This window comes from Aethalodelphis obliquidens, unplaced genomic scaffold, assembly GCF_003676395.1.
Source record: "Aethalodelphis obliquidens isolate GAN/ISIS:26980383/991018 unplaced genomic scaffold, ASM367639v1 scaffold1, whole genome shotgun sequence".
NCBI lineage: Eukaryota > Metazoa > Chordata > Mammalia > Artiodactyla > Delphinidae > Aethalodelphis > Aethalodelphis obliquidens.
In genome coordinates, this window is record NW_020837945.1 from 12,563,747 (window position 1) to 12,576,173 (window position 12,427).

General features: G+C 50.1%; 1 protein-coding gene across 3 annotated transcripts in view; it reads left to right on the forward strand.

Annotated features, from left to right (window-relative positions):
* The window catches only part of URB1 (URB1 ribosome biogenesis factor), a 65,045-nt gene that overhangs the window by 50,208 nt on the left and 2,410 nt on the right, over positions 1-12,427 (forward strand). The window contains exons 31-37 of one of the 3 annotated variants that reach the window (XM_027101298.1): positions 4,500-4,660; positions 5,105-5,216; positions 6,908-7,014; positions 7,533-7,676; positions 8,652-8,761; positions 10,371-10,568; positions 11,313-11,705. In XM_027101298.1, the coding sequence (XP_026957099.1) occupies positions 4,500-4,660; positions 5,105-5,216; positions 6,908-7,014; positions 7,533-7,676; positions 8,652-8,761; positions 10,371-10,568; positions 11,313-11,409 (929 nt within the window). In that variant the 3' untranslated portion in view covers positions 11,410-11,705. Of the gene's footprint in view, positions 1-4,499; positions 4,661-5,104; positions 5,217-6,907; positions 7,015-7,198; positions 7,302-7,532; positions 7,677-8,651; positions 8,762-10,370; positions 10,569-11,312; positions 11,706-11,731; positions 12,010-12,427 lie in introns of those variants that run through there. The other 2 variants (XM_027101305.1, XM_027101301.1) reach the window with 2 other exon arrangements.

Consider the following 12,427-nt stretch of genomic DNA (forward strand, 5'->3'; position numbering starts at 1 on the left):
CTTTTACATTCTATTGGTATAATATAGGTAGAAAAATTTGCAGAGCATGTCTACCCAGAAAGGACTTGCAGTAGCTTAAAATACTGCTTATACCAAAATCATTCTTGTTGAAGTAGAAAATTTTAAAAAGCATATAAGTGGATAGGGAAATAGTTATGCAAAACAAATAAGCAAACCAAGAAAAACTAGGTTCATTAAAATTTGCTCTGGGCTACTTATAATCCAGAACAACAACAAAAATGGAAGCATAATATTTTAAACAAATTTCATCATCTGATAAAAGGAAGTAATACCAGTTCAACAGGAGAGGAAAATTCCTAGCAGTAAAATGATAAGTTGAACAGAACAGAAATCTGTGAACAGTATAATGGCCAAAAGTTTACTGTGGTTGAATTGTCACGAATCTGTTTTTTCGTTTTATTACTTTTTAAAAAGTTACTCTTCCATTTACTGTTGCCCTGGTGGATCACTAAACATGAACAATGTTTTAAGTAAACTTTTATTGAAGTGTGATATATAGACACCAGTGCAAATCATATATGTGTGGCTCAAGTTTTGGTGAAACCACTGGCCAGATAGGAACAGAACAGAATCGGCAGCTCCTCCTCGGGCCCCTTCCTGGCCAGGGCCCCTTCCTCCCCAGTAGGGACCGGTGTCCTGTATTGGAACTTTATGTAAATGGCATTAAACACTTTCTGTTCTTTCGTATGAGCTTCGTTTATCTACGTTATATTTGTGAGATTCATCCATGTTGTGTGTAGCACAGGTTCTCCACAGCATGTTTTTACTTCCTGCAGTGGCACCCGGGTCCAAGTGTTGCTCAACATTCTGCAGTCCTCAATTGGGTCACCTCCTCCTGCCTCCCGCCTCTGGTGACCACAAATCTGATTAGTTTGTATGCGTGGTGGCCAGGCTTCAGAGGAACTCGTCTCACTGCCTTTGCTGAAGATGGAACCTGTTTTCTTAACCTCACTGCTGCTTTTCTGTGAGTCCTTGGCTGGAAAGCAGGGCCAGCCAAGGCTGTTAGCAATGGCAGTGACAAATGCTTTTTCCACAGCAAAGTCTTGTCCTCAAGAGAACCGGGCTGAACTCTTTGGCTCCTAATTCACAGAACAGGGAGGCCCACGTGCGGTTCTCACCAGACCACTGGACACAGGCTCCATGGACCGCTCCCTGTGACGAGCCTTCCTGGCCAGGCTGCCTCTAGGAGGTGGTGTGGGAGGAGGCGTGATGAACAGCTCTTTATGCTCCGACAGCACAGCTGCACTGCCACCAAAGCCCATAAAACGTGGGGTGCTTTTTCTTTTAATCCTTGATAATTGTCCTGGTTAAGCCATTTAGGCTTGAAAATCTGTTATCACAAGGCCGAATCTCTATTTATGAAGTTCTTAAAACAAAGAGAATGGTATTTATAACTATTTTTTGATAGCCTATTATGTTTTCAACACTCAAGGGAAGCTCTTTTCCATACATGTTACAAAGCCAAGACTTCCGGAGAATAACAGAGATGACCACAGAACATGAAATTGACTTTTCCTCACGGACACGTGGAAAATCCTTTTGTCTTAGAGAGTGTCAATGATTACTAAAAATATCCCTGCTGAGTACTAGCTATTTTTAGTGAGTGTAATATTAAATGTTTAGAGTGTTCTCTTTTCCAGATTTATTCCATTTATGTGTGTTTGTTATGAAGGTATGGAGGTATCTTAAACATATCTCATCTTTTCCAAAACAATATAATTTTATCCCTCAGTTTGATGCTTTGTAAAGCATTTGGCATTTTTTCCCCTTCCCATCAAAAGTAGTCACTTGTTAGAAATGAGAAAATTTAGTCCATAAGCTGTTAGAGCCCAAGAGTCTTCTAATTATTCTTTTTCCATCCTTTTACTGTTTCTTTCCTTCCAGTTTTATTGAGATATAATTGGCATACAGCACTGTATAAGTTTAAGGTGTACAACATAGTGACTTGACTTAACATACATCATGCAGCGATTACGACAGTAAGTTTAGTGAACATCCGTCATCTCATATACATATAAAATTAAAGAAATGTAAAAAATTTTTTTCCTTGTGATGAGAACTCAGCATTTCCTCTCTTAACAACTTTCATATATAACATACGGCAGTGTTGATTATATTTACCATGTTGTACATTGCATCCCTCATACTTATTTATCTTATAACTGGAAGTTTGTGCCTTTTGACCGCCTTCATCCATTTTCCCTCCTCCTACCTCCTGCCTCTGGTGACCACAAATCTGATCTCTTTTCCTGTGGGTTTGTTTGTTTGTTGTTTTCAAGTATAGTTGACCTACAACACTGTTAGTTCCTGGTGCGTAACATAGTGATTACCTATTTCTGTACATTTCAAAATAATCACCACTCTATCCTTTTACTTAAAATCTGCATCTTGAGGTTAAAAGTGGTTTCTTGTAGACAGCGTATACTTGGGTTTTGTTTTTATATCCAATCTGACCGTCTCTGCCTTTTAATTGGAATGTATACACCATTTACATTTAATGTGATTATCAATCTGATTCCACTTTATCTGCTTTTTTGGCTTTTAGCTATAATTTGTGTGTGTGTGCTTGTCAGCGTATGTACATGTGTGTGTGTGTATATGTGTTTTTGTGTGCATGTGTGTGTTGGTTGCTTTAGGGTTTATGGTATACATCTTCAATTTATTGTGGTTTACTTTCAAGTGAGATTATACCACTTCATGGATAGTAGAAGCACCTTACAATAATATATATCTCTCCCCTCCTGGCTTTGCGCTATAATTATCATACATTTTCCATCTGTTGATAAATGTTAAAAAGCCTACAATATGTGGTTGTTTTTGCTTCAGACTGTCAATTACCTTTTCAAGGGCTTTAAATATTTTGTTTACCCCATAGTTATCATTCCTTGTTCTCTTCATTCCTTTGTGTAGATTCAGATTTCCATCTTCTATCATTTTCCTTCTCATCAAAATACTTTTAAGAATTCTTATAGTTCAAGGCTGTTGGTGATCAATTCTTTCAGCTTTTCAGTCTTAACTTTTGAAAGATTTTCATGGGGTAGGAAATTCTCCGTTGACAGGTTTTTTTCTCATTGTACTTTAAAGACGTTGTCACCTTGATTCTGGATTGCATTGTTTCTAACAAGAAACAGTGTTCTTATCTTTGTTCCGCTCTATGTTTTGTGACCACTTTTAAGATTTTTTTAATCACCAGTTTCAAGCAATTCGATTATGATAAGGCTGGGTGTAATTTTCTTTATGTTTTTTTGTCTTTGGGGTGTTCATTGAGCTTCTTGGGCCTGTAGGTCTGTGGTTTTGTCAAATTTGGAAAAGTTTTGGCCATTATTTCTTCATTTTTAGGGACTCCAGTTATACATGCATTAGCCTGCTTGAAATTGTCCCACAGCTCAGTGATGCTCATGCTTTTAAAATTCTTCTTTCTCTCTGTGTTTCAGTTTGGTTAGATTCTGTTGCTGTCTTCAGGTTCACTGTTCTTTTTTTCTTCAATGTCTAATCTGCTGATCAGCCCATCTAGTGCATTTTTCTTTTCTGTTTGTTTGGCCTTTTGTTTGTTTTATTGAAGTATAGTTGATTTACAGTGTACTTATGTCAAACCTAATCTCCCAATTCATCTCACCCTCCCCAGGTGACCTTATCCCTGTTCTGAGGTTTTTCTTGACAATGTTTATATTGTAAACAGGCCTGGGTTTTTGTTAAAGAGGATTTGAAGTGTCCTGAATTGCAGGTGTGATCAAGTGGGTCCCCTCACGTATCCGACCTTCTCTCCCGTCACATCCTCTCCTGGAGTAACGTGCGTTTTTCAGGGCCCCACAGGTGATGAGAGAATATCAGCCAGCCAGCTCTGGGCTGTAGCTTTTGTTCAGGCTTGGTGAGCCGCTCTTCTGTGAGACTTCTGTCATTTGTTTGAAGAAAGAGCTAGGGTTGCAGAGTGGATATAAGTTAATCCTTAGTAAAATCGATAGTCCAGCTCAGACCAGTTCGCATTGGCTGTATCTCCCAGCATCGCCGCCTTACGTATTTTCCTTGGCTGTGTTTGTAGGTGGGAACTCAGAGGCGAGGGCTGAACACGGTAGACCCGAGAGCCGGCTTTCTCTGCTGACCCTCCGGTTGTGTCCCCCAGGCCTCCGCATGCTGGGATCTCAGTGGCGGGTCCGAATGTCACCTCTGATCTCTGGTTCACTGGGTATTTGTGAGAAGTAATGAAAGATTCCTGGGATTCTTGGGATTACAAGCATCTTAGAAACTGAAGGCATGTGGTTATTGCCACGGAAGGGGAGAGAGTCTTTTGCCCGGCTTCAGCAGAAGTTAAGGAGTGCAGGAGGAAGACTTGCATTTCTTGTACCTAGCACGCACCCATAGCTGACGGTGGTAAGACGCTAGAGCAAATGGAATTCTCTGTGTTGCACAAGTGTCACAGAATCATAGCGTGTGTGTGTGTATGTGTGTGTGTAGTTAAGGCTGTATTTTATTTCCCTCAGAATTTGTGGTGGATTGTCGGAAATTTGTGGATTCAAATGCTCTGGGCCTAACTGTCACAGCCCTCAGCAGCTACGACCCCCTGATGCGAGCCGCGGCCTACTCCGTGCTGGCAGCCTACTACTCACAGCTGGAGGGGGCACGCTTCCGGGAGCAGCCCCAGGTGAGCGGGGCTGCGGGGATGGCTCTCCTCCCGGCCTGGTGGAAGGATTTCCTAAGGAGGTCAGAGGTGTTGCCGGGAGACTGATACAGGACAAAGTCTGTCCCCTGCTGGGGGAGGGGGGGGTGATGCCTGAGGCTGTCTCGGGTCCTCAGCCCTGGGAGATGGAGACAGGTCTCCCCTTACAAGTGGTCTTCTTGTGTCACGGTGGGCAGAGCAGTTCTAATTTCTCTTGAACTCAGGGGTGACGGCAGCTGTCACCCAGGACACACAGAGCCTCAGAAGCTGCGCCCTGAGGTGGTGGGGACAGGCGTCACCTTGGGTGGTCCCTGGGGTGCGAGGAGCAGGCCACTGTGCAAAGCCATGGTTTAGGCTGTACAAGATAAGGCTGATCACAGACGTTCTGCAAATTCTCTTTTTTTTTCCGCCCTTTTTCCTGGTTTGAAGGTACTGTACCTGTTGGACGTAGTCCGGAACGGGATCCGAACTAAGAACATGAGACTCACCTTCACCTTGACTCTCTTCATCGCCAAAGCAGCCTTGCAAATTTTGAAACCAGGTACCACTGACAGAATCAGGTTGGGGTGAGGTGGAAAGTTTGAGGCTGAGCAAGGCCACTTGGAGGCGTTCATCCCGCAGGCGTAACCAGTCCACCACACAGGTGAGGGAGACGGATCAGGGTCACACGTGCACGGCGCAGAAGAGTGTGTATGAGGGGGATGATGTGTTCCTGTTTGCCTGTAGGGGTGTAAAGCTGTGGTAAAGCCAATCACAGCTCCCACCAAAGGGCTGCTCGGGGGCGTCACGGATCCGGACGCGAGCGCTTAGAGGGACCTGACACGGAGGCCCGTCCGTGTTGGCAGCTGCCGCTCTGAGCTCGGGGGTCAGCGTCAGTGTAGCTCACCAGCCAGAGGACAAGCGGCCTGTGGGTCCCGTGCAGGTGTCACCCAGGGCATGGAACACGAAACACTCCACTTTGTTCCTCACAGCAGGGCAGCGCCGAGGTACTGTGAGCACAAGTCGGTCTGTCATAGGACCTTTTTTTTTTTTTTTTGTAATTAGTGAAAAGTCGTAGAATGTTGATAACGTTAGGGACCACAGGGTTCTTTGGAGGTAACATGGTTGATTTTAGATGAGGAGACAGCCTCCCAGCTGGGGCCCCCAAGGTTAAATAGCTTGTTCAAGGCCCCACAATCAACCTGTAGTCAAGTTGCTGTTAGAATTCAGATTTGATTTTCACGTCCTCCGTATCTTTATTTTTGGCTGCGTTGGGTCTTTGTTGCTGCGCGCGGGCTTTCTCTAGTTGTGGCGAGCGGGGGCTGCTCTTCGTTGCGGTGCGCGGGCTTCTCATTGCGGTGGCTTCTCTTGTTGTGGAGCACGGGCTCTAGGCACTTGGGCTTCAGTAGTTGTGGCTCACGGGCTCCAGAGCGCAGGCTCAGTAGTTGTGGCACACGGGCTTAGTTGCTCTGCGGCATGTGGGATCTTCCCGGACCAGGGCTTGAGCCTGTGTCCCCTGTGTTGGCAGGCGGATTCTTAACCACTGTGCCACCAGGGAAGTCCCCCCGTATCACTTTTATTACATGTTTTTTTCTTTACCTTAGAAATTACGGGAGGAAAGAAGGTAATTAGCCATTTAGACTCCAAAGGAACAAACTCTTCTGTGAAAATACCCCAGCAGAGGTCACGGTGTATGGCCTTGGCCTCCCATCCAGTCTGGGCCCCCCAGGCAGGCTGTCCCACATCAGACCTCCTGTCGGTGTTGGAGCACAGGGCAGCATCAGTGGTCCAGGGTTGGGACCGGGGGAGGAGGTGTCGGCCCCGTTGCATTCAAGGGCCAAGTGACCCAGGGCGCGTGTGAGCCCCCTTTGCTGTGGCGGTTTCCTCAGTGGGAGGCCGATGGGCTGGGTGTTAGCCCTGTGCTGTCTGAAGTGTGGCCAGGCCCCACTCTCCCCACCAGCTGATTAGAGTTTAGGCAGTGGGCTGATGCCTGGGGAGGGGTGACGTCTCCGAAGGACTGGACATCCTCACGTGGTTCCTGGGCCGCAAGAGAAGCCCGTGTGCTGTGTAGAACTAAGGTGTCTTAACTGCGTTTTAATTCTTGAGAACTAATAACCTGGGTAAGGATTGGAAAGCCCCGAGGGGGCAGGGATTTATGTCTGACCGCCCCCCAGGGCCCTGCTCCCCTGCTCCAGCCGGCCACGGGGTGTCCTGTTGGCACTATGGTGAGGGACTGTCTGCTTGTGTTCACAGAGGAGCACATGTATTTGAAGGTCAACAAGTTCCTGCTGTCCCATGAGTACCTGAACATGAACAAAGTTCCAGGCTTCTACCAGTTCTTCTACAGCTCGGACTTCGAGGTAAGGCTCTGAGGTCTCGGGGTCCTGGAAAGACTCCTAAATGGGGTGCTCAGCCACTGCGCTGACGTTTCCCCGAGGAGACTGTCAGCTGCAGAGCACAGGCTGGGGTGGAGCTCGGGGCCAGGCGGGCCTGTGTGTGGAAACGCTTCCCATTCCACACCTTGATTCTTGGGTGTCTTCTCAGACCTCACAGACTGCTCCAGAGGCCTCGAGTTATGGCCTCCTCGCTGTATTTTCTTGGTGAAGCCCGGGGTTGAATACTAATGTGCTTTTACAGAACACCCCCTGTGAGTAAGCACAGTTCACTGTGTAAACTTGACTTGGTCCCTTATTCCTGACCTGGAGAAATGGAAGCAGAGAGGAGATGGAGGGTTTTTAATAACATACCCAGAAACGGAGGGTGGGGGCGGCTGTGCTGCAGCCTTTGCCCCCAGTTGAAAGTACTGGCGTTGGAAGAGTTTTCAGGGGAAAAGGCCTTCACTTATTTAACAATAGTTTCTTGGTTGCTTGGGTTACAGCAGAAGACAGAGCGGGAGTGGATGTTTGGGCTTCTGCGCCAGGGGATGCGGGACAAGTACTGCTACGAGCTCTGCGCCAGGCGGGGCGTCCTCCACGTCATCCTGTCCTTCTTCAGCAGCCCGCTCTGCGACGACGTGGCCCAGGTAGGCGGCCAGCGCTCCTGGGGGGCTGAGGCCTGGGCCCTTGCACGGGGTGCCATCTGCCAGCCAAGTCCCCGTGGTGTCTCACCCAGCCTGGCCTCCCGATTCTACGTTAGCCTCTGGTGTCCTGGCCTGGGGGCAGGGCCTGTGGAGAGGGAGGGAGGTGATGAGTACCCAGGTGGCTCTGGAACGGCTGAAAGCTCTAGAAACTCGTCACCCCATAAATGACTGAGGTGCTTGGAGACACGCCCGAGCCACCAGGATGTCTCACGATGCACAGAAGCTGCAGGTTCTCAAAACCCGGCTGGGAAAATGAGTCGGGAGTCGAACCTGCCTGCCTCACAGCCGACGAGGGGGTCTGCACGTGAGCTCTGCCCCTGGAGCCAGAGCTCGTGTCGCGCGAGACGTAACTGGGAGAATTCATCAGTGTTTTGATTGATTTCTAGCCGGGTCAGCTTCTGCTTGTGGTATCGTGTAAAATGTGGGTAAATAGGAGTGAGTCTGAATAACCCGAATTCGAGTGCGGTAGATTTCTATTTCTTACAGCCTGTGAGAGCTCTAAGGCACCCGGTTAACAGCTCCAGCGGGAGTCCCACCGTTCCGTCCCCTCCAGGTGGCAATATCAAGGCAATGAATGGGCCGCCCGCAGCTCATGGCTGGGCTAGAAACGGGTCCGCCCTCCTCCCCACTCAGGCTGCCCCAGATGCGGGCCGAGTGGCTTCCGTGCTGCGTCTCTGCTTGTGGTGGATTAGCGGGTGGGCGGCCCCGGGCCCGAGCTCGCTGTGGCCGTCTGTGTGCTCTGGCTGTCACTGTGGGGAAGGGTGGTCCCACGCGGCCACCACCCTTACGGACTTAGCAGATGGTACATGCAGCCCCCGCCTGTAACTGGAACATAGCATTCTGTTTTTTAAAGTGTTCCCTGGATCACGTAAGTCAGGTTTTCCCACTGAAGAGTAACTTTCTGTTCTGGGTTTGCAGAATTGGGTTTTGGAAATTCTGCAGAATGCTGCCCGGGATGCCAAATCTGCCTATGAGATTCTGCGGGATTACAGCCTCTTAACGTGGGTCCTACACATCCTGGAGAGCAAGTAAGCACCGTGTGTGTTTGTGTGTGTGTGTGTGTCTGTGTGACTGTGTCTGTGTGTGTGTGTGTGTATCTGTGTCTGTGTAACTGTGTCTGTGTGTGTCTGTGTGTGTGTCTGTATGTGTGTGTGTGTCTGTATGTGTGTGTGTCTGTGTGTCTGTGTCTGTGTGTCTGTGTCTGTGTGTGTGTGTGTGTCTGTATGTGTGTGTGTCTGTGTCTGTGTATCTGTGTGTGTGTGTGACTGTGTCTGTGTGTGTGTCTGTGTCTGTGTGTGTGTGTGAGAGCGAGAGAGTGTGTGTGCTGTGCGTCAAGGAGAAAGAGGTGACACGGAGACCGTGGCACCTCCTGCCATCTCTCGCGTCCGCTGGAAGTGTCCCGGAGAACCTGTGTTCCCGAAACAGCATCCTCTACACCACCTTTCCGTCTCTTGTGCCAGGTCCAAGCTCCTCCCCTGGAGTGGGGTCCCCCATCTGAGGTTGCAAGATCTCTGCCCTTCCTGAGGCAGAAACAGGGAGCTCCTGTTTCAGGAACGCTCACGTGGTGATGTGGGTTCGCACTCCACTCCCGCCCAGGGTCAAGGTGCTCGGCGAAGAGCCGGTGCCAGAGCAGCGTCGAGGGCTGGAGTGGGTGTTTGTCTTGTTACTGGGGCTGCTGTCACCAGGTGGCTCAAACGACACAGTTTCATTTTCTCGCCTTCTGGAGGCTGGAAGTCTGAGCTCGGGGGGCCAGCGTGGTTGGGTTTGGTGGGAGCTCGTTTCCTGGCAAACACACTGCCGACTATGTCCTCACATGACCAGGGAGAGAGAATGAGAGAGCTCTGGTCTCTTTCTCTTCTTACAGGACATTAATCCCATCATGGGGGCTCCATCCTCATGACTTCTAAACCTGATGGCTTCCCAAAGGCCCCACCTCCAAATATAGTACCACTGGGGTTAGGGCTTCAGCATCTGAATGGGGCGGGGGACACGGTTCAGTCCATAGTGTGACCTGTTTGATTCCTTACACTCTCCTAACTTTGAGGCTGTGTGAAAAGATGAAGACCTTGTCTCAGCAGACAGCCCTTGGTGGCAGGGATCTTTCTTTCAAACAGCTACCTATGATGATAAGCCTGGGGATATCCAGGCTCTTTCATGCATTTTTTTTGCCTTTTTTAAAAAGAATTAAAAGATTTTTCTCTGAAAGAAAGTGATGTCTTATATCTAAAGGCAGCATTGGCTGATTACCTGTTCCTGGCTGTTACCTTTATGCTTCAGGGTTGAGTTGTTCTCGTGGGCGGGAAGCCTCTTCTTACGGTGCCGCAGCAGCTCCAGAATGTCCCTCAGTGGGGACTGAGGTGGTTGGCTGTCTAGAAAGGAGGGTTGGGGCCTCGCCCTGGGGTGGAGCTGCGTTTCTATAGCAGACATCCTGTGTTCACTTAGATGCTGTGTCCCCCTCTTTGGGGGCTGCAGCGGGAGGTACGAGGATAGATGGCTGGGGGAGAGGGGAGGAGTCTGCCACTTGGGATGGTCACCACCGTCGCAGTGTCTTCCATGGTTGCCGCCCACTCCCTCCAGGAGATGTCACTGGGAGGAGAGAATGTGACAGACAGTGGACTTTCCCACATTTGATTTCAGGTTCCTGGAGACTCAGCTGCTCTCCAACCTCATCTCCCTGCTGCACACGCTGTGGGTTACCACCCTGGGGGACAGAGGCTTGGAGGCAGGGGAGCAGCCTCCTTGCAAGCCTGGGTCCCAGGAGCCCCCGAAGCTGCTCGCCCTGCACTTGGTCGATGAGTTCCTCTACGTTCTCCTTGTGCTCACGAAGCACCTGAGGTAAGCCCCTCCCCACTGGCCATGACCCCTTGGAGGTCACGGCTCCACAGGTAGGCTCTGGGCGAGGGCTGCCATCCCTTCGGTGACGTCAGGAAACCTACTTCAGCTGCTCTTCTTTCCATGTCAACTTCAGGAGGTTCCTTTCAAGGCCGTGAGAACTTAGCACACTCGAAAAACCTAAAAGCCTGTCATTCCAGATCATTTTTAGCAGCAAACCATCTAGTGGACTTTTGGATCCAAGCACTCAAAATGTTTTATAGAAAGAACATATTTTCCATGATCTAAGCCTAGGAAAGTTAAGCTGCTCCCAAACTCGCCTGCGCTTTCATTAGCCTGTGGGCTCCCTTATCCATGAATTCCTTGAAAGTTTCAGTATTTTCCCCTTGGAATTACACTCTTGGTTTCCTCAGGAGAGCTCAGTTCTTCTCGGATTCTACTGTGTTAGAGAAAATACACTGTGTGCCCTCAGATTTCTGACTTGGGAGCAGGGGTATGCTGACTGAAACCAGAGGATCGATAGCCAGTGGACTGTCATCTCAGAATGAAACTTTCTTGATAAAGAACCGGGCATTTGGTTTTCTGTTGTTCGGAATTCAATTGTTGGATTCTTGCCAGAGCGCCCGTTTCTTATTTTGGGGTTGTCCCGAGAAACGTTGGTCTCTGAGAACCGATTGTCATTCAGAATACTGATTGTAAATGTTAAAATTGTGGAAGGCAGATGGGTTTGAATTTTAAATTCCTTAGAACTCGGAGGGACGTGCGTCCCCGCAGTGCCCACCGTCAGGTTTGGCCGTGGGTGTGCCGTCCCTGGGCTTTGCCGAGCCTTTTCCCTCGAGGCTGAGAGTTCCTGAGTTGGAGAGGAACTGGCGGTCCTGGAGCTGTTTAGCGTGGCAGCGGGCACCCTCACCGCAGGCTCTGCCCAGCTCTCCCGGTTTCCAGAGCGCTTTCTGTGCCTCCAGGGTGGAGCTCAGACTCCGGGCCCCATTCTGCCTCCCCTGGAGGGGCTCCCCGTTTCCTGCGCTGTGCGCTGGGCTCCACGCTCTTGTCTGTTGTGAAGGGTCGCCCAGGCTGAGAGTGGACGGTGTGCTGAGCTGCAGGACGAGGTCCTGGGCTGCCGGACAAGGAGGTGGCCCTGGCTCAGTCCGTGGCGTTGGCTCCCGCAGGCCCGCCTTGGCCTCCACCCAGCTCACCAGCTTCTTCGGGGCACTCGACTCCGTGCTGAGGTACCGGGCCACCGTGCTGCAGGCCTTCAGGGACATGAACCGCTTCACCGTGAACGAGACTGTGCTGTCCACCAGGGATGCCCTCGTCCTCCTGTACCAGTGGAGCCTCGTCGAGAGAGACGTCAGGCTCCAGGAGGACCTGAGAGCAGCCGCGGAGAGATGCCAAGTCAGGGAGCTGCTGAGTGAGTGTCGGACCTGCTCCCCAAGCTGTGCTCGCTGCCCCGCGGAGCAGCCGGCGTCTTACCGTCCCTGAGCGGTATGTCTGCAGCTTAGAGACAGGGCCTGTCCGTCTTCATAGCCCGAGAGGGAGCAGGGGGCCGGCTTTGAGTCCCAGCTCTGCCGCTAACCAGCGCTCAGCTGCCAAGATAGCAGTAACGACGGGTCACAGGGAAGCACTGAGCACTCGCTGTGCTCCAAGCGTGGGGACGCGTCCCGGGAGGGCACAGCCCGTGGGCCGCCCCACCATCTGCATCTGTGTGTGTGTTAGGGGGTGGGCGGAACACCAGTCTCACCACCTTTTCTCTTTCCTCTGTGTGTGTGTGTGCGCGCGTATGTATGTGTGTGTGTGTGCGTGTATGTGTGTGCGTCCGTGTGCACGCACGTATGTGTGTGCATGTATGTGTGTATATGTGTGTG